This window comes from Drosophila melanogaster, chromosome 2R, assembly GCF_000001215.4.
Source record: "Drosophila melanogaster chromosome 2R".
NCBI classification, from domain to species: Eukaryota; Metazoa; Arthropoda; class Insecta; order Diptera; family Drosophilidae; genus Drosophila; species Drosophila melanogaster.
The window spans coordinates 16,945,438-16,968,563 of record NT_033778.4 but is presented as its reverse complement, the minus strand read 5'-3'; the positions used below and the strand labels follow the sequence as shown (position 1 = coordinate 16,968,563).

General features: G+C 43.5%; 8 protein-coding genes, 1 long non-coding RNA gene and 1 other non-coding gene across 14 annotated transcripts; 4 read left to right on the top strand and 6 right to left on the bottom strand.

Moving 5' to 3' along the window:
* Positions 1-485: 485 nt before the first annotated feature.
* tRNA:Gly-GCC-1-8 (transfer RNA:Glycine-GCC 1-8) lies at positions 486-556 on the bottom strand. The gene has a single exon. It is a non-coding gene; the product is annotated as a tRNA-Gly (tRNA).
* A 3,113-nt stretch (positions 557-3,669) lies between these two features.
* Positions 3,670-4,269, bottom strand: lncRNA:CR44376 (long non-coding RNA:CR44376). The gene has a single exon (NR_124584.1). It is a non-coding gene; the product is annotated as a long non-coding RNA:CR44376 (long non-coding RNA).
* Positions 4,270-8,368: 4,099 nt separating this feature from the next.
* On the top strand, positions 8,369-9,621 carry CG9010 (uncharacterized protein). Its single transcript, NM_137328.3, has one exon. It carries the CDS (start codon positions 8,469-8,471, stop codon positions 9,498-9,500), a length of 1,032 nt encoding a protein of 343 aa, NP_611172.1. The 5' UTR covers positions 8,369-8,468; the 3' UTR covers positions 9,501-9,621.
* Positions 9,622-9,636: 15 nt separating this feature from the next.
* CG6665 (uncharacterized protein) lies at positions 9,637-11,099 on the bottom strand. Its single transcript, NM_166204.2, has 2 exons — positions 10,372-11,099; positions 9,637-10,303 (listed from the first exon to the last, which is right to left on the bottom strand). Exons 1-2 carry the CDS (start codon positions 10,995-10,997, stop codon positions 9,880-9,882), a joined length of 1,050 nt encoding a protein of 349 aa, NP_725632.1. The 5' UTR covers positions 10,998-11,099; the 3' UTR covers positions 9,637-9,879.
* A 156-nt stretch (positions 11,100-11,255) lies between these two features.
* On the bottom strand, positions 11,256-13,106 carry PIG-V (Phosphatidylinositol glycan anchor biosynthesis class V). 3 transcript variants are annotated; one of them, NM_001299579.1, is made up of 2 exons: positions 12,887-13,106; positions 11,256-12,826 (listed from the first exon to the last, which is right to left on the bottom strand). In NM_001299579.1, exon 2 carries the CDS (start codon positions 12,809-12,811, stop codon positions 11,462-11,464), a length of 1,350 nt encoding a protein of 449 aa, NP_001286508.1. In that variant the 5' UTR covers positions 12,812-12,826; positions 12,887-13,106; the 3' UTR covers positions 11,256-11,461. The 3 variants fall into 3 exon arrangements, with proteins under 3 accessions (NP_001286508.1, NP_001286510.1, NP_001286509.1); NM_001299581.1 differs by having other exon boundaries at positions 11,256-12,931; positions 13,003-13,106; NM_001299580.1 differs by having other exon boundaries at positions 11,256-13,106.
* A 191-nt stretch (positions 13,107-13,297) lies between these two features.
* mute (muscle wasted) lies at positions 13,298-20,268 on the top strand. Of its 2 annotated transcripts, NM_001103882.3 has the most exons (8): positions 13,298-13,909; positions 13,975-14,305; positions 14,360-15,428; positions 15,489-15,960; positions 16,814-17,822; positions 17,890-18,023; positions 18,084-18,412; positions 18,474-20,268. In NM_001103882.3, the coding sequence occupies exons 1-8, from the start codon at positions 13,409-13,411 to the stop codon at positions 19,846-19,848; spliced, it is 5,220 nt and encodes a 1,739-aa protein (NP_001097352.1). In that variant the 5' UTR covers positions 13,298-13,408; the 3' UTR covers positions 19,849-20,268. The 2 variants fall into 2 exon arrangements, with proteins under 2 accessions (NP_001097352.1, NP_995863.1); NM_206141.2 differs by lacking the exons at positions 13,298-13,909; positions 13,975-14,305; positions 14,360-15,428; positions 15,489-15,960 and having other exon boundaries at positions 16,741-17,822.
* On the bottom strand, positions 15,983-16,727 carry Ufm1 (Ubiquitin-fold modifier 1). Of its 2 annotated transcripts, none has more exons than NM_001103884.4 (2): positions 16,511-16,727; positions 15,983-16,412 (listed from the first exon to the last, which is right to left on the bottom strand). In NM_001103884.4, the coding sequence occupies exon 2, from the start codon at positions 16,324-16,326 to the stop codon at positions 16,063-16,065; it is 264 nt and encodes an 87-aa protein (NP_001097354.1). In that variant the 5' UTR covers positions 16,327-16,412; positions 16,511-16,727; the 3' UTR covers positions 15,983-16,062. The 2 variants fall into 2 exon arrangements, with proteins under 2 accessions (NP_001097354.1, NP_001286507.1); NM_001299578.1 differs by having other exon boundaries at positions 16,511-16,559.
* Positions 20,269-20,339: 71 nt separating the features above from the next.
* On the top strand, positions 20,340-20,906 carry Vha16-4 (Vacuolar H[+] ATPase 16kD subunit 4). The gene has a single exon (NM_137325.2). It carries the CDS (start codon positions 20,386-20,388, stop codon positions 20,851-20,853), a length of 468 nt encoding a protein of 155 aa, NP_611169.1. The 5' UTR covers positions 20,340-20,385; the 3' UTR covers positions 20,854-20,906.
* A 103-nt stretch (positions 20,907-21,009) lies between these two features.
* Positions 21,010-22,109, top strand: CG34190 (uncharacterized protein). Its single transcript, NM_001103881.2, has one exon. The coding sequence runs from the start codon at positions 21,051-21,053 to the stop codon at positions 21,357-21,359; it is 309 nt and encodes a 102-aa protein (NP_001097351.1). The 5' UTR covers positions 21,010-21,050; the 3' UTR covers positions 21,360-22,109.
* On the bottom strand, positions 21,333-23,009 carry CG15614 (uncharacterized protein). The gene is made up of 3 exons (NM_137324.4): positions 22,373-23,009; positions 22,130-22,307; positions 21,333-22,041 (listed from the first exon to the last, which is right to left on the bottom strand). Exons 1-3 carry the CDS (start codon positions 22,963-22,965, stop codon positions 21,403-21,405), a joined length of 1,410 nt encoding a protein of 469 aa, NP_611168.2. The 5' UTR covers positions 22,966-23,009; the 3' UTR covers positions 21,333-21,402.
* Positions 23,010-23,126: the final 117 nt, after the last annotated feature.

Sequence of the window (23,126 nt, the reverse complement as noted above, 5' to 3'; positions counted from 1 at the left end):
TCGATGAAAACTTTTCCCACTCGATGGAAATTCTGCATTATTCTTTTTGGCTACTTTTCTTGCCTCTTTTACTCTTAAGTGAGTGCACTTACTGAATAATGAATACATTTAATCCCCGTCGCGCTGCTCAAAGCATAATTTAATATGACAAGTGAGAAACTGTTAAATGGCCAACATGGCGTATGATTAATAGGTTGAAAAAACGACTTAATCATGCCCAAGACCTCCCACTTTTCTTGCTCTCCTTCCTCAGCTGGTAATTTGTGAACTTTCTGCAATTTTCTTCTCCATCAGCACTCGGGGCGTATGAGTAATCTAGCTTTCATGTAGCAAATCACATAAAAATTGATTGATTTTTTTATATTATTCATTTGTATTTATGGTAATGGGCTGACCAAATTCTTTTATTTTCATGGGTGTTTCGGCTTTCGTACGAATTTTGTAAATACCTTAAGCTAAATACAAAAATAAAAAAAAAATTTGTTTGCATCGGCCGGGAATCGAACCCGGGCCGCCCGCGTGGCAGGCGAGCATTCTACCACTGAACCACCGATGCTTGTACATATTATTGTTTTTAATATGTGTATTTTAACCTTTTCGTAATTATAAGGAATATCTATAAATAACTTTTTCGACAACTCAAATTCGTAGCTTATCTTATTAATTCAACGCCATAATTCATTGAAAAATTCGATAAGAAATTTTAATTAGGCGAATTTCTATATTTAATAAATTTATCGTAAAAAGTGATTTAACTTGGTTAGTATATGTACTATTTTTTTCTTTATATTTGTAATAACGTTCCCACACTTGTATCAGCTACAATATCCGCAGGTCTTAATAAATAATACATTAAATATAAGTTATATCTTTTCTGAGAGAATATAAATATTCGTATTTTATTGAAATATCTACCCGGGTTCCGGTCAACATTATTTTTGAATTTTACCATAAATTGCCATCGGAACATTGTTTATATTTATCAAATGTGCAGCCATAACAAAATAATGATCTTCTGGTTTAATTTTGTTTGCGAGGAATTTAATAGACAAAAGGCACCCAAAAAACAGAAGTCAATCAATTGTGTGGGCGGTGAAATTGAAAAGGTGGGAAGTGGTTGAATGTCTGGATGAATGAAAACCGACTGTGGGAATATCTCATTTACTAGTTTATTGAGCACTTCACTGGGTGAAATGACTTCACACTGTCGCTGGCTGATGAAATGCGTATTTTGTTTCGGGAATTCGTAGCAGAGTTTTCAAATTTGCCACCCCCAGTGGAAAACTTGGCCTCGATTTTCCGTGGCCAATTAAAAGCTTAGGGCTGCTTTCCGTTCTCTCCGCTCCGCTCCGCATTCCCATTCCCCGCTGACCACTTGTGGAACTCATAAAATATGCACGGACAGGCGGCAGTTATCCTGGGAGTCCTGGCTGTCGCTTGTGCCCCTGGATTTTCTCCTAGTTCATTGTTTGTTTTTCCGGCTGCCTGTTTGTGGATTATGTGAAATTTTTGCCGCTTTCAGCTCGCATTTACATGAACAAACTAAGTGCTCTAATCGAAAGCAAAAATGTGGGCGTATTTCCATGGAAAGTTTTCTGATTCAAGCGAAAGTCCTGCGGACCTATAATTTTTAAATTGAATTCCATAAGTACGCACCCAGCTTTTTAATCAAAGAGAAAAAAGGTGCACTCACAATGTAATTAACTCAATTACCATAAGCCCGATAGCAACAAAAATATGTCTTCTAATAATTTTCTTTATATATATTTTGTTCGAAATACGAGTGCCGCAGTTGCGCGGTTTTAACAGATGAATAAATATGGCTCGTAATATTGCTTCAATTAATTGTGATATATAGTATGTCATTTTGCTGAATTGGTAATTGCTCATCATTGTGGAAGATTCTAATGAGTGTATCGTTGATAAAATATCTGTGTTAATAAAGTCTCTTCTATTTTTATATGAACTGCTGAGCAGATTTAAATTCATGTTATATCCATGAATGAATATAAAATAAAAAACGTTTACATATTTTGGGTGGATGTGAATGAACCATTAAAGGACTGTTGTTCTCTATAGAGTTTACTTACTTCATAGTTGAAATTACGTAAAATAATATTACCGCTCTAGCTGTTGCCCAATTTAATTTAAGTTTTCCAATTCATTTCGATAGTTACAGCGCGCCACGTGTCACAGATCGTTAGTAATTTATTGCTGTGTCCACAAATATCCAGATGTCAAGTACACCGGTGCAACTCAATTAAGCTGTCAAATTTGGGGCATTCATTTGGAATTACCGCGAAACAATTTATCGGGCAGAACCGAAACGAAAATAACTATCTTCTTGAATATGTTTGACACGAATGAAATTGTGTGTTTTGGGTTTAATTTAGTGTTAAGCACTGTTATTACCTGACCATTTTGAGATAATTTGCTTATGCATAGCTCGTTAGATCGGTCTTATTCACTCACGCATTCACTTGCACACTCACTCATTCATGTTTCGCAGTTACTGCGGAATTGTTTAACAAGCACTTTGCGTCTGCACTGTTATTATTATAGTGATTGTCATTGCGATTGTTGTGGCTGTCTTTGTCTTACCCGCAGCATATTTACATTTGTGTTTATTTTTAGCCAAGGACGAGGCAAGGACAATAGCCCATTTGCATTCTAAAATATATCTCAATCCAGTGCATTTCGTATTCATGACGTTCTGTTCTGTTCTGTTATTGCCCCCAGTATCTGCACATGTACATCTTCACTTTCATATGACTGCCAAGGACGAAATGGTTGAATATGGGTGTGGAAAAAGCGAACCAAGGCCCTCGGGATGCTCTGGGCGCAATCAGAAAATTGCATTTCATTCATCTTGGGGAGTCCATAGTCCGAAAACTCGTTAGCCCCGCTAACTTGGCCAATTGTCGGCCTATTAGCTGCCGGGCCAACTTCATAAAGCCCTTACCGTGTTTGTCCAACAACTTTGTTTGTCCCACCCATGAATATAGGAGGAGACCTGCTGAACGGAGCCCTTGCTGCCTCTGATGTCTACATTTTGCAGTTATTTATCACCTCTTACACTCGGGTCACGCAAGCTCCCGAGTTTCACATTTCCCGGGCATTTTCCTCTCGCTTCCTCCGGCTTGCATGTTTTTGGCCAAAATGATGGGAAATCAAGTGGAGGGGACAGGCGGTGGGGCTATGCAAAAGGTAAACTACTGGAAATTATGGACGTCGTCTAGAATACCCTTGCCTTTAATAACTTCATGCTCATATGTGCTGCCTACCTACCATTAAGGCTTAGAGTTTATGGAATTTTAAGAATTTTGAGAACTTTATAATATTTCGCTTAACTGCTGTTAAATGTAACTTTTATCTTAGGACGACAGACAAAGAACATCAAATTAACTTCCAAATGGCCATCAAACAAAACATAGGACAACTTTATAGGGTCCGAGTGTCACAAACTTTTGGTCCAAATGATAAGACCCCATCTTTGAAGGCAATAAAGTCACGTGCACGTGCGTCTAAACAATTATTTATGTTGAAAGTGAACTGGGCAAAATATTAACTCCTGGGTCGTGACAATGATAAGGAACTTTAAGTGGTAAATGTCATGAAATAAATTCACTTGGACTCATTTCCGTCATATTCGTGTCATTTGCTTGAATTATTATCTTAATTTAATTTGAGCAAAACAAAAGTGTATCAATTTAGCCAGATTTACAATAAGGCCGAAATGTCTCAAATGAACTGGCGAATTGTTTTTTGCATGTGCAATCAACTATTTGATTTGTATTGTCTTGTTCGAATTGCGAAAACTTGCTTTGCCAAATTTTGTATCTTTTCTCGCCACACCAACTGACAGCGGATGTCTGCGGACTGACACCGAACATCCTTGGGCCGAGGGAAATTTAACTTGTCGGGCCTCATCATCATCATCTTCATCATCATAAAAAAAAAGACGCTCGAACTTTGACACAAAAGTTTTTGTTGCTTTTCCTTCTGCACTGGCCCCTCCAAATAAAAATGAACAACAGGCTGAATTTTATTCGTGTTTCCTTCGGCCCCGTCTCCTTTGCATATTATTTAAATAATAAATGAGTTTTTGACAGTCGCAGTGAGAAAGTGAGCTGGCTTCCTTTCTTGGTAGGGGGTTATTTTTTCTCCTTTTTTGGGGGTGAGCTTCCTAGCTGACAAGTGAAGGAATTGCTCCTGTTCCGTTTCGTTTCGTTTATTCGCTTCAGATACTCGCTCAGAACACCATGTTGCCAGAAATAAATAAATCTCTTTAATGTCCCCGCCGAAAAGTTGTGGCATTTTATCCTTTTTTCAGACAGATTCACACAATGAAATTATCTGAAAAATTTGTCAGAACATCTTATATCTTGATGATCAGCAAACAAAATTATTTATGGTACTGAAAATGATTTATCTAACTAAACCAAAATGAATAATACATTTTTAAAATTTATTACTCATTCTAAAAAGTAAAATTTGTTGTCCAAATTTTCCCGCTAAAACTTTTGTTTTCGAAATCGGAATTTCGGCAGCTCTGTGGCCAAAGCTTTTGATTTCCTCGATGTTTCAGTGGGCAACAGTTGCTGCTTTTCGCCGCCTCTTCCCAGAATTTTCCCCCGGTCTTTTCCGACTGGGCTTCACTACAACACATTTGTTTTTGTTGCTGGTTTCACTGTTGACATTATTGTTGTAGTTAGTTCAGTGGTTGTTGCTGCTTTCGGTAGGTTGCTCCCTTGGTAGCTGAAACATCGCGGGTCTAGGGTAATTGGTTTAGCTAGCAGCTTAACTTTTATGCTATTTGCCGCTGCTCTCGAAGGTAATGAAATTTCATGGCATTTGACTCGCTTTCTCAGTTCCAGCCAGGATATGTGTCCTGGCTATAGCCACACAACCTCGCACTCACATGGCCGGCTGGCATCCCTTGCGTATACGTAATGCTGCTTTATTTATGTTGTGACCGGCGTGGGCTAAGAGGCATATATCAACGTAATTACTGCACCTGAATCCGTATACCCAATTAATTGTTATTCCATTGAATTTCAATTTAGGGCCATTCCTCACATGGTCAGTTGGGTCAATTAGTCAGAAGCCAACAGCCACGTTGAGCTGAAAGTTGAGAGTTTACACCAAAGTTGGTGCAGAAACAGAAACACAAGCAAAGGGGTTAAACATTGGCTGAAGTTGCTAAAAGATGGGTGGGATTTTTGAACTGAGTATATATAGGTATGAGTTTCTAATTTCTAACAATGAAATAATAATGTATAATGATAGAAAGGAACAAAATTTAAGTTATTATTATTATTATAACTTAACCAGCTTAGATTACTATAAGACATGAAAAATAAAAGACTACCTATTCCACAAAATGTTTTCAGTGGAGCGTTGTTTTGCAGTAATCACATTTCCAATCTCTATTTTCCCACAAATGGCAACAGTATATTTATTGAAAACTTATTTACTAAGTTACCCTGAAAGTTCAACGAGAACTTTCAATGCTGCACCAACACACACACGAGCGGAAAAATGTCATCCCGCATCCGCAAAAATGCAAATTGAATTATATCTAAGCCATTGAATGGGTTGACTTTCATGTCACAGAATCTTCTCATTCTGTATTTCTGTTGCAATTGATTTGTTTGGCGAGATATGACCGCTTTTTTTTTGCCCAAATTCGTTTCGCGTAGGTTGCGAATTTCATGACCTGCCAAAAATGCAAAGTTTTTCAAGGCGAAAGGAGAATGGGGAGGCAAGTAAACGATTTCCATCTGCCGCATTGGCCCTTTGATTTAATACCAAGTTCTGGCGAGGACAACTTGTGGGGAGTCCGGAATTCGAATCCCAGCCACGCCCCTTTAGGCACTTGAGCGCACAATTAGCTGTCAGTTTGAATGCGAGTGTATGGAACAGTCTGGCTGGATCTGGCCCCAGTTTCTTATCCTTTTGTTCACCAAACGGCTCTTTGTTACCCCGAAAATTTGCAGCAGAGCAGCGCACTTGTGCCTGACAATTCAATTTGGAGATGATGTACCACTTGCATTCTGAAAACTATTGCCAAAGGGGGTCCTGCAGCTAGCTGCTGAATATTGATCCCCCGGATAATCGCTAAGCAGGCAAACAACATTTTTGCACTTATTCACAACCGGAAAATAGAACACTACTTGCCGCACAGCAGGGGCAATGATGGAAAATGTATAAGCTCAATGCGATTAGGAAGCGAGCAGGAGCTAAGGAGCTAAGAAACTAAGGAGCTAAGGAGCTGGGGGAATCTCCTTGCCCAATGCTAAGCTGGTTCGCAACGCACTGACAGCTGTGGAAATTATGGTGGCACTTTGTCCTTCGCAGCTGAAAAACATATAATAAAACAATTGGCACTTCCGCAACATTTCGCAATCGATTTGTTTTCCTCTTCAGTCAGCTTAAGCCCACTGTTCTGCTTTAATGCCAGCCACGGTATTAACTACATTTATCCCGCTTGTAGACCAACTTTGGTGGAGCTCCTGTTCCGGCCAACAAGTTAAAGAGCCCCTGGAGGAGCATTTACCATTGATCTTTTATGTGCGCCAGCACACGAAGAGAAATGATAACCGGAGTGTTATTATTTATTAAGGTAAAGATTTAATTCCCTAGTCCAGCGGCTATAATTCAATAAAATTATATTTATCAACCACAGGAGCAGTGTTGTTTGCCAAATAATTTTAAAAGATAAAGTACACCATTATTTTTTTTTACCGTGATTGAAAGTAGTTAATATAAAAAGAGTATCATTTCTCTTAATGTTGGGCCTTGAAAAACTGTGATTAAGATTAAGAATGTTGTAGCAAACACGAAATAGTAGATAGTACTTAAAGTTGAAGTCTTTAATATGGCCAAAGGATACTCGTACCCATTACGAAGTTTAGGTATCCGTTAGCAGCAATAACATGTCACCCCTCAATATAATTTATGGTTTATCTTCTTTGGTGTTTTAATTACACCTAACTCTACCATTATGGATTCGTGTTTAAATTTATTCCATATATTCAATTTTTCAACTCTTGGTTGAACTCTGCTTAAGCCGCTCTTAAAATGGGATTTGCATCCTTTGCTTATGTGGCCCATTTCTCAGCGGGCAAGTTTCAAATTTGAAAGTTTTTCGCATAAATTTCAAGTAGCACTCGCCGGACAAGCAAACTGGAATGAAAGCGGAGACTCCAAAGCAAACAAGCTGGCTCACAACAAAGTTGCAAGGGCTCCGGGCCCCCAACTTAGAATCCCCCACTGCTCGACCGGAGTACATAAAATAAACTTCAATTTGATGGGATTTGATGTGGGGCATTTAACATTTACGACACCTTCCAATCTCCAGTTCAAACATAAATGATACATTGAATCGGGGCTGGCGCTATCCGGGGCTTGCAACTGCGGGTCCTGCGATTACTGCAACAATTTCGTAATCAGCGGCGGCCCCAAAATGGAAAACCCACCACACAGGACCCGGAGAGCCCAGTTTTCCGTGCCAAATCGAGAGAGAGAACAAGAGATACAAGAGGGTCCTTGCGCTCAGTTGACTTTTTTCTGCGGGGGCGTCCCAATGTTGCCAGCAACATGTTGCCAGCAACATGCCAGCCGTCCTGCTGTTGCTTCAGCATCATAAATATTCAACAAAGTTAAGTTGTCATAGCTAGTTGAGGACCGATTTCCCACACTCCACACCCCCCGGAAATGCCGACAGCAGAGTGGGGTCTCTGCTAAAAGCCGAACGAATAAAACTTCAATTCAATATATTTCCAGCCAAGTCATGGGCCAAGGGGCAGATGGGCATGGAAATTTCTACGGCTGATGGCCGTCATCTGGTATGCCCGAAAAGTTAGTTACATTGGTACTTTCAAAGGGACTTTCCTTTTCTTTTTATCGACCACAGGAAGTAAAACAAGCCAGTTAAAATTAAAGTTGGACTTTTCGACGTATTGAACATTGTACATGCATCATAAAAACCAACATACATATGTAGGATCGATTTCTTATGCTTTTATCATGTTCATTTCAAATTACTTTCTTACAGTGTACCAAAGGGTGGGGTCCCGAAGGAGCGAGGCATTCCACACAAAGGTGAGTAATGACCCTTGAAGCTGGATTTTCTATGGACGTGAATGTGTGTGGGCAGCAATTTGGCAGCCACACCCACTTCCTTGGGACTCCAGACAATTGGGATTGGGCGTTCCCGAAGGTTATTGTAATTTTGTTTCGTGAGAAGCTTTGGCAGGTGGTCGATTTCGATTGATTTATACCCGGCTGTGTAATTATGTATGTATGTAGGCTATCCATCTGGGATTCATAAACTGGAAAGATCTAGGGTAGCCGGTAGCCAGAAATCATTTTCATATCTATCTTAGCCTTCCACATAGTCGAACTATTATATAATACGTATAAAAAACCAACAAAATTTTCAACACTGCAAGTCGAATTCCATTATGTCCGGTATTGGCATCAATGGCTTTGGCCGAATCGGTCGCATGTTTGCCCGCCAGGCTCTAGTTCGCAAAGATGTCAAGATCGTGGCAATCAACGATCCCTCACTGGATCCCAAGTATCTGGCCTACATGCTGCGATACGACTCCACTCATGGACAGTTCAATCAGAAGATCTCTGTCGACGGGAACAATCTTGTTGTTAATGGCAAGAAGATCCAGCTGCTTAAGGAGTCGGACGTCAAGAAGATTAAATGGTGCGACCTGGGCGTGCATACGGTGGTGGAGTGCTCCGGTAGGTTTACCACCCTGAAAGCCTGTCAAGGTCACTTGGATAGTGGGGCCAAAAAGGTGGTCATATCGGCACCATCTGCCGATGCTCCGATGTTTGTGTGCGGAGTGAATCTTGAGGCATACAAGCCGGGCACAGCAATCATCTCGAATGCCTCATGCACAACCAATTGCCTGGCGCCGCTGGCCAAGGTGGTGCACGATAACTTTGAAATATGTGAGGGCCTTATGACCACCGTTCATGCGGCTACAGCTACCCAAAAGATCATCGACGGACCCAGCAGCAAACTCTGGCGGGATGGACGCAGTGGCATGACCAACATCATACCCGCATCCACGGGAGCCGCTAAAGCCGTCGGCAAGGTGATTCCGGATCTAAACGGGAAGCTAACGGGTATGGCTTTCCGTGTACCAGTTCCCAATGTCTCGGTGGTGGACCTCACCTGTAGGCTTTCTAAGCCCGCCAAAATGGACGATATCAAGAAGTGCATAAAGGCTGCATCCAAATGCGAAATGAAGGGAATCCTGGGGTATGTGGAGGAGGAGGTGGTGTCCACCGATTTTAACGGCTCACGATTTGCATCCGTCTTTGATGCCAAGGCCTGTATTGCCCTAAACGATAACTTCGTCAAGTTGATCAGTTGGTACGATAACGAGACCGGATATTCCTGCCGTCTCCTTGACCTAGTTCTCTATGCCCAGTTGGTCGACCAATGCGATGCGAAGGAAAAGGGTGCTTGCTAGATGGAAGATCCATGTAAGAAAAAAGGATGATCCCTGCAAGAAATAGGAAGATCCTTGCAAGAACAAGAAATAGGAAACTCTTAGAAAAGAATTAAAAATTTTTTTAACCAAGTCTAGATTTATTTAAATTAGATTTATATTTAGAAATCTTTATTTACTTAAAAATTAATGTAATGTAATCCATTTTACCATAGTTTTAGGCGCAGATTTCATATTTTGCAATTCTTATGGGCTAAACTATAGATAGCATAGGATGCAATCGGCTTTTATTCGCCCTTTTTCCAACAAATAAATAAAGAACAAAAAAATGTATACCCATATTTTCCTGGCAGACATAAAAGCCAATAAGAAAAAGTGACTGAATTCTTTGGAAATTGTCTTAGACATTGCTGGAGTTCCGCTGAAACTGCATTGATGATATACTCTTAATCTCATTGTCCTCCATGACACCTCCATCACTGCTCTGATGGTGGTCCGCCTCTACGATGATGTCATCCAGTGTGGGTGTCTTAATTCTATTGCGTATGATGAGATCTCTGTCGGAGGGTGCTTGAAGATGAAGAGGATTTGTGGCTAGCTCGGCGGGACCATCGCCACCGCCACCACCGCCTCCCTGCAGACCCAGAGTCAGATTAACCTTGGCGTGCTGTCCAGTCTTAAGTTCACTGCTGGGCTGCACATTTTCCAATGTCGTGGGCGGACGCAGGCGCGCAGGATCTAGTAGGGAATGCATTTTGGTCTGTTTTCTGGGCGTTCGTGCAGGCGATGCCTTACGAGAATTGTAGTTCTTTAGCTGTTTGGATCTGTAAGGTAAAAGCAAAGTTCATTGTCATTGAAAAGATTAACAAATAGCCCACTCTAGTTCACATACGCCTCCATCAGCTTCAGCAGCAAATGGTGATACGCCTCGTACTCATCCTTTCCGAACTCATTCGGATCGTGCCGAGCATGTTCGTACATATCGCAATATTGGTGAATCATTCGCTGCCCTGCTCCGTTAAGCGTCACCGATAAAGTGGTCAGCAGAAAGGCCCTCAAGCTCTCAGGAGCATGTCGGGAGCTACCGTCCGCCCTCGCTATTTCGGATTCTAGCAGTTTCACGTCATCAACCGCCTTCATGCGGTAGTAGTAGGGTGGCAATGGTGCCTCCTGCTCCGGCTGAACGATGTACTTGTCGCCATCGTCCCACAGCAGTTTCGGCTCCTGCGTGATTTTCTGGATGCAATCTAGGCGCCGCTCAATCTCTCTCCTTAGTGCCTTCTTGGCATCATTGCCTACCGGAACGTGGGGCCCCCGACGTCCTCGCAGCTGGAAGCGCATAATCTGCCGCTTGGCAAAGATGAACAGCATCAGGCAAGTAAGTACTCCTCCGCTGATTATGATGATTATCATCACGCCCGAAAGCTGTTCCATGTTGCCGCCCGCCTTGCTGGCCTTCTCCTGAAGACTCGGTGCGGCGTAGTCGCCTACCTTATGCAGGCGCAGATGCCCATCCATGGCGAATACTTTTTAATTCGCGGATATGAAATAATAAACAATTTTCTCAAGAAAATTCTTTGTTGTTTTGGTCAACCACCCAAGTCAGCTGATTCTGAGTGTGACCGCTTACGTTTGGAAAATACTAGAAATACATAATTATATCTTATATACCAAGTTTCAAAAACGAAGCGCAAATTTTAAACACATAATTTTGTAATGGTTAGGAAAATGTAAACTTATGTAACAGTAATACAAAACAATCATTACAATTATTTTCTAAAATGGTCAACAATTTTATTTTTTACTTTTTTGTATATGATATATGGAAATAGAAATGGGAAACCAATACTTTTGAGCGCCTCAACAATTGAATTTTGAGAACTTGGACGATTATTTACACACTAAAAAAGAAATCCATGCGGATGAACAGTCTCTTTGGCAACCAGCGAGTTATATTGCTCCTTTTACTTCAATCATTTTGCTCACGTCCACGGGTAATTATTACTGAATAGCACCGTGCCCACCAAACTATAAGTGGTGCACCATACAAAGAGAGCTCCTGCCTTCGAACGCAGTTTTAGTTGGGCCAGTGTCTTGGGCATGTGGTCAGCGGCAAACCAGTAGAAAACAGGTGTGGCCGAGGCCAGGAGGCGTGTGGACACTTGGATGTGCACGTAGACGGTGCAGACAAGGGTGAGAATCGCAGCGTGCAGCACGAAAGGGAATGTGGTGTGGTCCCTTATCAGCTCCTTGAAGCCAGAGGGCGTCAATTTGGCCCAGACCGCTTTGGCCAAATGCTGCATGTAGTCGTAGCAGTGCCAGTGCATGAAACTCAGCATGGGCAGGGCCAGCAAGAAGTTGGGCAGCTGTTTCCACTTGTAGTATCGCAGGAAGCCCACATCCCAGTAGTGCGACTGCACGTAAGTGTAGGGGAACGGCAACGTGTACTGGCACCAAGGTGATCCTTCAGAGCCCTGGCCAGACAATAGGTACTTCCGTTCCACTGCGTAGTCCACAATGTGCTGCGGATGGTTTGGCCTTGTGTTCGGCAGACAGTATAGCCTGTATATGTAGAAATAGTAGGTGTGCAGTATCCCAATGGCTCCCAGAATGGTCAGCGTCATTTGTGTCAGCTGCATGCAGGTGTTGGGCTCCTTGTTCTTGAGTAGCAGTTGGCGTCCGAAGAAGTAGAGCGGGTATCCCAAGGTGATTAATCCATTTGAGCGGCACAGTAAACAGGCGGCTAAGGCGGTTCCCAAACGCAGATATCGGAAGCTACCCGTCGGCTTCGAGCACTCCAGCATCAGATGAAGGCTGGAGTAGGCGAAAAAGGTCTCTGAGTAGGCGGCGGTGAAGAAAATGGTTGCCGGATTAAAGCAGTAGATGAGGGCCGCATTCCAGCTCTTGTTTAAATCGTTGAACAATACTTGGGTGAGCTGAAACAGCAAATTAGCTGACTCGCAGAAGAGCCAGAAGTTCAGGGCGACAGCCACCACCAGCAGGATAGATTCCTGTGATAAGGAGATCCCGATGGCCTCCACGGCCTGTCCCACGTGACGCACGACAACCGGATATAGTGGATAGAAGGCCAACGTGTTTTCGTAGCTGTACAGATTCTCGGCTATATGCAGAAAGTATTCTCCATCCCAGTGCCGTAATCCTCCCAAGCAGCGCTTAATCACCTTGTCTATCCAGGAGGCATTCTGATCTGACGAAACCGGCATCCGGAATACATCTGGTTTGTGCTCTGGCAGGGCTCCGTTGGCGACCAATTGTACCAGGAGGACGATAAGGCGACTGGCCAGCGCCAGTTTAGTCACTTTCTCTGTCATTTCAGATTTCTAGGTCTTGGGTGGAGTCGATTATCATTCGGCGGGCATGTGATTCATATCAGGTCGAGGGCATACCTCACAGCTAAAACGATGTGGACGGATCTTCTGGCCTGGACACTGCTGCGGAGGGAAAAAGGCAAATCAGCTCCTCGGTTGCTTCTTGAACTGCCTTCTCTTTTGGTGACATTTACTTTGTGAAGCGGTTTTATTATTATATATTATTTTTGGGCAGAAGCCCGGAAAAGCAGAGCATGGTGTGACCAGAGGGTTTGAGGAAGCATTAGACACTTTCGATATATTATCGATACGAGAATAATATATTTAATAAACAGAATTAAATTAATATGTAAACTTAATTCTCGTTGCTCTCGAACTATTAATTTAGTGTACAATACAGCCTTATAATTTAATTTAAAAATAAACAGTTAATACGTCACGTGAATTGCAATCGATACTATCAAACTAATATCGTTGATTGCCCCACCTCAAATCGATATGGCACATTATAGTGGCGGCATTTCCTAAATAAACTGCCGCTTTTATTTGGCAGTTGGGTTGAATTTAAGCTAAAATTTCACTCATAAATGAAGTGTCGCAATGCCGAGCAGTGCAAAGAAGTCGGACTCTGCAAAGAGCAATAGCTCGACGCCACGAAGACCGCGAAAGCGCAAACGAGTGGATCGCCAGAGCCTGGACTCGCAGGTCGATGAGGATGCCAAGGAGATCGATCGCCGGCTACGGAAAGTGGCCAAGAAGAACTCCATCAGTGCCGAGGACATGCAAAAGGTGGTCCGGAAGGTGGTGCGCAACGATCATGTTCTGGCATTAGTCACTTTGAAGGCGGAGGACGAGCTGGCGCGGGAGAAGTTGGAGTCGGCGGAGCAGCAAAAGCGGGGTGCCATCATCATAACGGACACTCCATCTGTGCCCAAGCTAACGCGAGCGAAAGCACGGGAACTGAACTGCACGCCTGGGATCTCGCTGCCCCAGCTCAATGAAACTTCCACCGACAATAATGGTATAGAGGCTCTAATACGTGAGGATTTGCACTCTGATGAGGAGGACGAGGAGTATACCTTCAAGGAGGAGGACTTTCATGTGAGTATAAACATTGAGGCCAATTGATCGTTGTTCAATAATTGTTATTATTCCTTTATTATCAGTCCGATGATGATCCTAACACTACAGCATCGGATTTCGACTCCAATCCCTGCACGCCTCAAACTCCTCTTACTGCCAATGAGGAATCTCCTATCAAATTCTCTGATGACGGTTGTTTCAAGGTGCCGTTGGACAGAAATTTTCAGGATAAAGAGGATCTTAGGATTGCCACTAGAACGCGCTCCAAATTTTGTTTGCAGCAAACTACCATTGAGGATTTGCAGTCGGAATTTGTCCCGCCGGACGTGGAGCCTAGCGATGTGGTGGAGAACGAAATGACCGCCAACGATGCGGATTGGATGCAGTTCCTCAATGACTTTACAAAGCCTTTAAGTATGTAGTATCAATGGATGCTTTTATGCTCTCCCTAACTTTAATATCTTACAGACAATACGGTCCAGGGCGACGATGATGATCCTATTAACGATCCAGAATATGTGGCCGCTGATCACTTGGAATCGGAATATGAGAACGCCGAGGAGCTGCGCGATGTAAATATATCTAAAAAAGAGTTAACTGACCTGGTCTCTGAGCTGTTTGCTGGTTTGCTGGAAGAAGGAGTCTCTCTGGAATCGATTGAATTGGAAACACCTCAAAAATTCGTTGAAAGTGCCAACGTTTCGATGATTCCCATTGATCAAGTGTCCCGTAACATCGATTTTGATGGCCAGCAGATAAATGCTAATCAGCAGGAGCTGTCCGTTTTTCAACCTAATCTAATGCCGCCTCCTTGCGAAGGGAACGAAATGGGCATGGGTGTGCCTGTCCCTGTGGCTGTGCTGCAGGAGGAAACTGGTGGATCCGCTTGCAATGTGGTAAACATACCTTCCGAGGCGCTGACTGTTCCCCCCGAACTAATAGCTGTTCCAATACCTGGGCAACCTAATTGCTTCCAAATCGCCAAAGTTGTAGGCAATGATTCAACTGTTGGTCTTCCATTAACTGAAGAGACACTGCAGAACTTTTCTAGCTTGCATCCAATGGAACCCCCCGTGGTAGCTGCAAGCAATGGAGATCGATATAAAAAACCATTTGATACGAACTTCACCTGGGAATACATCTCGGTTAGGAAACATATATATTCGGAGTATGAGGAAAAGTTTGAGAGCCTGCGAAACGTAGAGCCAGTAAACCTCAATCATCTCGCCAGGAGCAGGGGATTTACCCAGTCTCAGCATGATATGCTTCAGCAGCAGCTTCGCATTCACACGCAGTTGCTCAGTCAAAGCTATCTGCAAACCTACTCCCATCCTACGTTGTACCCCATGGCCAAGAAGCCCAGAGAAATGTTGGAAGAATTGCACAAAATGGCAACTAAAGATCCCAGTTTTAATTGCTGGAATCTGCAGGAGGCTGTTCAGCTGGTTAGAAAATGGGAACATGATCTGTCCAGTGATGAGTTTAAGGAGGAGAACGAGAAGATGATGGACTTCATCAATAAGGAAACGGATCTGACGTAAGTTGGTGAAACTTTAAACAAAACATGCTGCTGTACAACTTGTATTTACTATTTTAGTGATGGCCACACGCGCCAGGTTCCCAGGCTGGCGCCTCGTATTATGGATCTCATGCTGGATAGCCGGGTGTTTATGTATCCGCAGTACCTACCCCGTATGGCGTTTCAACCGAAACTGACTCAAACCACCGCTTACGCACCATCCGAATATCAGCTTATTGCCATTGGCCTAGAGAAGCACTTGGCATTAATGGTAAAAGCCAAGAGACAACTACGCAAAGGTGCAGATCCCATTCGCGTTGCCTGTAAGCGAATGATTAAGGATACGATTTGTGGAAAGACTGCCCGCCGAATTTTCTTGAAAATCGCGGAGCTACGCAACTCAAAACAGTACAATCCAGTGAAGTATTTCTTTGAACATCGTCGAGCACCGCCCGCTAACGCCATCCTTTGGGGATTCGCTGGTGGGCTGGTGAGAACTCCGCGGGAACGACACATGGAGCTTCCCAGTGGCTGGCAATACTACATTGAGGTAAGGAATACAATGGGTTATTATCGGATACATTGTTTAACATTTAATAAGCATCAAAAAGGGGGAAAATCTCAAAGGGTAAATAAGATGGGATTAGGAAAACTAGCTTAGTTGGTGGCCCACTCGATCTCTGGGTATGAGGCGCAGCTCGGATCCGTGCTTTAGGAACACATTACCAGCAGTCTGCTGTGGGCTGATGCCAATTCCATCGTCCGTGATGATGGCACTCGTCTCCGCCGGAACCTTGAACTCTTCAGAGGCGAATTTCAGCACAGCCGTAAAGGGAGTTCCCTCCGGAACACTAAGCACCTTAAAGGGCAGCTTGGGGTCCGAAGTTAGCGTGATTTTGAAGGTTACTTTGCTCATAGTGGAATGTGCAGACGTGGTCAGTTTTGATACTCTATGGGAATAAACGGGTTTCCGATGTTTTCCACAGGCAGAGTGTTTGAGCCCTGGTGGTTAAAGTTTAAACAAGTATAAATTAGTTGGTTTGAAAATAGTTTTAAGGGGTATTTTATTTAAAAACAATAAAATATGTTGACGCTCTTACTTTAGTGCGGTCAATATTACGATAGGCAAGGCAGCGAGTTATCGTCTGTGATGAGTAATATTTGCATAAATGTACCTATGTCCGTACCTAATTAGGAATACATGTTTAGAACTTTATTAATTTTTCTCTTAAATTTTAAGTAATATACTTGCTAGTGATTGTTGGCAGAATTATTTTACGAAATAAATCACTGGTCATCGGTGGCTAGGTACCATCGACCAAAGTTATCGATATCAATATACATAGCTTGTGCCATCGCTGTGTTTATAAATCGCGGACAATTTTCAATCTATTATTTTTCAGAAAACTTGGGATCAAAAGCGCACACGTCGCAATTTTAAAGCATCGAAAGCATCGTCGGTGGCTAGTGCTTCTTATTTGGAGTTTGTACGCGAGGCGGTCGGCGAGGACCTGCTGCTGCCAGAGACTTTTGGTCAGGCTGCGGTCCCCAATGGCAGTGCTGCTGGTTCGGAACCGCCCAAGGAGAGCAAACCGAAGAAAAGGCCAGCGCAAAGGAGACCCCGCCCTGCGGAAAACCCACCACAGCTTACCATCAATGTGAATTATGTTTTTGGCGGGAATACGAGCGCGGGAAACATACCCGGGGTCTCTGGGGTTTCGGTGCCCTTGGTGGCCGGCGGAAATCTGGCCGAGAACGTACTGAACATCAATCGCAGCTTATACACCGCCGCCGAGTGCAGTAGTCTGCTGGCCTTGCCGCCTGCTCCTCCACCATTGGATGAAAATGCTCCGCCAGCCATCAACTTCACAGTAGACAAGTTCACTAACACACTACAAATCTGCGAATTGGAGGAATCCAGCAAGGCCGTACAGCCGGATCTGTTGCCTGCGCAGGATACCCCTTCCGTCCCAGGCAGAAACGCCAAAAGGGCGCGATACCAAATCTTTAAGCCAAAGGTTCAATCCGCCAATAAATCGCGAAAAGGGTCAACACCAACCCGCAGTCGATACCATATATTGCGCGAACGTTTGCGCCATAAACTAAGCCAGCGCTGTCATTCCCTAATCACCACCTATGAATCCTACCTGCGTCATCACATCGAAAAATATAAAGACTGCGAGTTGGTACAGGTCGTGCACAATCGTTTTTTCGCCCTCGAACTGTACACTCAACTTCTGGTCGATCTGAGGATGTTCTGCAGCAATACAAACTCTAAAACGGCAGCGCAGCCAAAGAGATCTAGGAGTGATGATGAGGCGGCGAAGCTGAGAAGAGCCAACCGGCAGGAGGAGATGCTTCGCCAAATGCTCCAGCCGGATACTACAGAAGAGCGCAATCGCAAAGATGCCAGTAAGTTTTAGTTCAATCCCATTTAATGAAATTCAACTTGAATAATTTTATTATTTTGCACGTTCAGTTTTTGCCATGAATTTTTATGAAAAGGTAGAGGAGGCCTTGCTGAGTGCCAATCGCCTAGATGATTGCAAAAAATTCAACAGTATTTTGCAAAACTTCGACCCCAGGCAGGAGAAAGTTTCATCTTTGTATTTGGTATGTATCACTTAAGTGTCTTACTCTTATTGCATTCTAATTTTTTTTTGGGGTTCTTAGAAAGTGGAAGAAATTTTGCTACCCACTCATCCCGAACTGGCTGAAGTATTCCTCAACTTTTTGCTACCTGCCGAGGCCGCTGAGATGGGAAAATTCTTTGAGCACTTTATGATATGCAATGCTACCAACTTTATCAACAAACTTAACATTTACTTCAGTAAGCAGCCAGCTCAAATCAGGAAGATTTATGCCTGTCTAAACGAGTTGGCCGAAATGCCTAATGTCAGCATGAAAAAAGTTGAAAATAAGATAATGCCCTTGCTCAAGGGCAATCAATTTCTGATCGATTGGTTTGTGCAACAATTCCCACAGGGAAAACCACCAAAAAGGTAAGAATGGTAAACAAAATACTCGAGATTGATTTAATGTAACATTGTCTTTTATTTCCAGAATCCTTTCTCCTGTAGAGACCATAAATTTGCATGACGTTCAAAACAATACAACGGGAGAATATACGGAAACTATTCAAGAGTTTACAGATGTACCTACGCCAAGTAAACCAGGTTGTCACTTAAAGTATATCAATGGTCGCATATTTTATGGAGCCAAGATCCTATTGCCTGCCAAACTGTCTTTTATGGCTGCCAGTATTTACAATGAACAATCTCATGACGTGCCACCCGTCTCCAGTGACTCGATAAACTGCGCCCATGGTATTCGTGCCCAGGGAGAAAAACTTCTTAGTATGGCTTCCAATACAGATAGCGACGATGGCGCGGATCGGAGTGAGGAAGATGATGCCAGCCGCGCCTTGATTATTGATACCACGAGTGATGAGCAGAACAGCTGCTCATCTATTGAGATGTGCGATGAGACAGGCTTAAGAGCACATGCAATCAGATTGAATCCCGGCTTGTATACCAACTCAAGCTTTAACAATGCAGCGACCAGTACGCCCAATCTGGGCAACTCTCACCAATCCCATCATCCGCACGCCAAAAAAACTGCCATAAACTTTGGTGAAATATCCCCACGCAAGCAATCGGCATTTAACAACTCGGGATTGAGTCCCTTATCGGCGGCCCCCAACAGTTCCCCTCAAGTCGACAAACGAAAGTCACCTACTAAGAAGATCCGATCTCCTCTTAATCAAACTCAGAGCAGACAACGTGCCAATAATCAGCCAATGGTTGTTATCCATGAGTCTCAGCCTTCATCTTCGCCAGCCATTGAGTGTGCAAAGCGCTTGCGCACGCTGATCGATCAGGAGAGCGTGCGGGATGCAGCAGATACAAAGGCGGGCATTCGAATTATTGCGCAAGCCAAGCAGCAACCTCCAAACCAATGCAGCTCTGAAGCTATTACGAAAGTCGAGGTAGTCAGCCTGGATGAAAGTGCCGAGAATATGCCTTTCTGTACAAATCTCAAAATGGACACAGATCAATCGGAGGAGGAGCTGGAGCCACTGCAATTAAGTGCTGGCAACACACCACAGCACGTGATCACAACACAATTCGATAGCGATGAGGACTGCAAGCTGGATGTTGTGGCCACGCTGGCGAACTGCACCACCACCGAAGATAGATCGGAATCGGCAGCGGCATTACCTGCCACCACATCGCACTCTGAGTCTGGTAGTTCCCACTCGGCACCTTGGACTCGTGAAGAGGACAAAGTAATCCTGATCGAAATGAAAATAGGGGCACGGGATCGAGAGCAGCTCATTCGGCGTATGCGCGCCAAGCTAAAGAATCGCAGTATAGAAGAACTACGTAGTAGGCATCAGTTTCTTATGGACTTTCTGTCCAAATTGCAGGGAAAGTGAGGTTTCTCTAAGATGGTCTTTTGTGTATTATAATCCAAGCTGAAATAGGATACTAATAATAACTGTATATAAACGAAATGGTTTACCCCATACCTACAAACCAAACTTTTTGAAGGGAATTCTTTGTTGTACTGATTACCTATTTAAGCATACAAAAATTCCCTTCAGAATACTTAGTTTTATTATTAAAAATTTGAATATTTTGAAATCTACTGTACGTTGAAATTGACTATTAATAGATATATTGAAACCATGAATTTAATATTTTTGTGTCCGTCTAAGTTTACTTTTCTATATGATAAGAAGGTCGCATTGTTTGAATTTGATTATTCTATTCTATAGTTTTGGTTAACGAGCACATTGTTTTCCATTGTCTTAAAGATTGTAAATATATAAAAATATAACATTTTTTAAAATCTCTAAAATGTATCTGATATTGTCAAACCAGCTTGTTCGGGAACTTCAAACGTATTCGCATTTGAGAACTTAAACAAACCTGGAATTGTTCCTTTAAGAAGTACGACGTAAGACTAAAATATGGAGCTCTCGTTGGATGAACCGCAATGCGCATCCTTCTTTTGCATCCTGGGTGCCGTGTGCGCCATTGTCTTTTCGACATTGGGAGCCGCCTACGGAACAGCGAAGGCTTCTGTGGGAATCTCTTCGATGTCAATCAAGCATCCGCAGCTGATCATGAAGGCGATTGTTCCAGTGGTTATGGCTGGCATTATAGCCATTTATGGACTGGTGATCGCGGTCCTGCTTGCTGGATCACTTAGCAGCCCCTATAGCGCCTACAAGGGTTTCCTAAACCTCAGTGCTGGACTGGCGGTGGGAGTCTCTGGGATGGGGGCTGGAATTGCTATTGGCGTGGTGGGCGAAGCTGGAGTCCGTGCATCTGCCCAGCAGCCAAAACTCTTTGTGGCCATCATTTTAATATTGATATTTGCCGAGGTCTTGGGTCTGTATGGTCTCATAGTGGCCATTTATTTGTTTTCCAAGTAGTGGGAGTTATGCCTACCTTTGCTGTTATTAAAGAAAAACTGGTTTGATACATTCTGTTCTGTCTGTTGATGCTTCATCATTAGTCAAACGTCAAACTATTTGCTCAGCTGTAAGACAGTTTTTTGTAGTCAGCTTCGTTCTATCTTTTAGTGGAATAGTTACCATTTGGGATTCACAGGGTTAACATCAAACTGAAGATGTATCTCCATTATTTTTTTGGATTCAGCTTAGTCTGCAGTATTGTTCTAGTTCAAGTTAAGACTCAACAGAATGCTACAAGCAACGCTACCAATATCCATGGGAATAATACTAGAAGGCACATAATGGTACGGAAATTGCACGCTGATGAGAAGCAGGGTAAAGGAATGATGAGTATAGTGATACACAAGATTCAACCCGGGCAATCCTACTACAAGGTGTTTGATGGCGATGAGGAGGCAGCGCGTGGATTCACCAATAAGATATGGAACCGTTTGTTTAATCGCTATAGCACAATGCGCATATAAATTATTAGTCTTAATTCTAGTTACGTATGCGGAATAAGTTAGCTTAAGTTATAATTATAAAGCTAGAACTGAATATGGATTCCTCGTCTGGTGCGGAATCCTTTGAGTGCAGGCAGGCACTAGATCTGGTGTAGAAAACCTCTGACTCATGGTGGCTATGACTTCCTTCGTCCTGCTCGGAATCCTTCATGGTGAATGTTCCCACTGCCGTCTTGCAATGGGCATTGATTTTGCAGCTGGAGTCACTGGCCCAACTCTCGCAACCGCAGGGCAATGCCTCATCTGGTGGCAGATGTTGTGGAGTCACACTGCTCACCACCCGCTCCTCTGCTGTGGCCTTCTGCTTTCTCTTGTCCTGGCAGCGTCTCCATGTCCTTCTTACAGCCCGGAAACAACACAAACCGAAGCACACATCGGAGGTTCCCTTAAGACACAGGAAAAACTCCGGCATAAACGATGGATTGATCACGGCGTAGACAACTATGTTCAGGGACAACTGCAGTGCATTCAATGTTATGCAGATCACCTCCAGCTGCTCAATGAAGGAGTCATCCACCTTGTTGGCATCACCACCGAATAAAAGGTTTAAGGAGCTCTTTCTGGACGTCATGTGTGCGGGAAGTTCGCCGAAGAGGTACAATGTAATCACAATCACTATGCTGATGGTCAACTTCATTTGGTGCTGCAAAAAGAGGGATTTAATGTTTATGCGAATAGATAAAATAAAATATAAATTACGTTTTCCAGTCGTATTTATATTTATTGGATACCTGATATCGCTTGGCAGTGGTGCGGCTATTAGCAGCGGGGTTGTTAGCCTGGCATATACGACTTTGCTTCGTCCATTTCCGGAAGGCTATAATAATGGCCCCATTGCCGATGACCAGAAATATGGCTGGGAGGAGGGCCAACAAGGCGAAGGTGAACCAGTTTTGAACTTTATAAAAACTGCAGCCAAAAGAAAAACTGCATGAAAACATATGGCCACTTACTCCCTTTCCAGTTAAACTCACTTTGTGTAGTAGAATTCTGTGACGTGACAAGTTCCCGAGTCACTCACGTAGAAGACGAAAAAGTATGGCATATTGACCACGATGGATATGCCTATTGCCACAACAATGATGCAGCGAGCCACCTTTCGGCGACAAAATCGCGGAGCACCGTTGTTCCTTTTAAAACAGGACAGATAGATGAATCTATCCAGGCTCAGACACGCTAGAATCAGGTTCGCTCCGCCAGTGCTGATGCCAAAGAGTGGCGTTTGCCACTGATAGTCGTAGGTAATCCATGTGGGACTGCTGTAGAAATAGCTCCTGGACAGGGCAGTCATTGTGATGAGCAGGCATGAGATGCAGTCCATCCACGAAAGGGCCGCCAGGTAACTGAAGGCCGATGGCGTCATCTTGGGACGCATGAATACCACGGCGTTGATAAAGTTCGTACACAGTCCAAAGGCCGACAAGGTGGGCACGGCCAGTCCGTAGAGCACAAAGAGCACAACTGTGGGCCTTCGTCTCTGGAAGATGCACTCATCGCTATGCTGCATTCCGTGCTCCTGCCCAATTAGCCAACCGGATTCTGAGCTGGTGAAATTGCCGGCGTACATGACAGATTGGATGATTCGATGACTGGCCATGTTGTTCACTGACTGACTGACTGACTGGGTGAAGAGGAGGATTTGGCAGCGACTGCTGGACACGTCTATCTAATTGTTGCAAATTCACGATAAGATTATCTAGCGCTAACGGACGCATAAATGTTAATTTG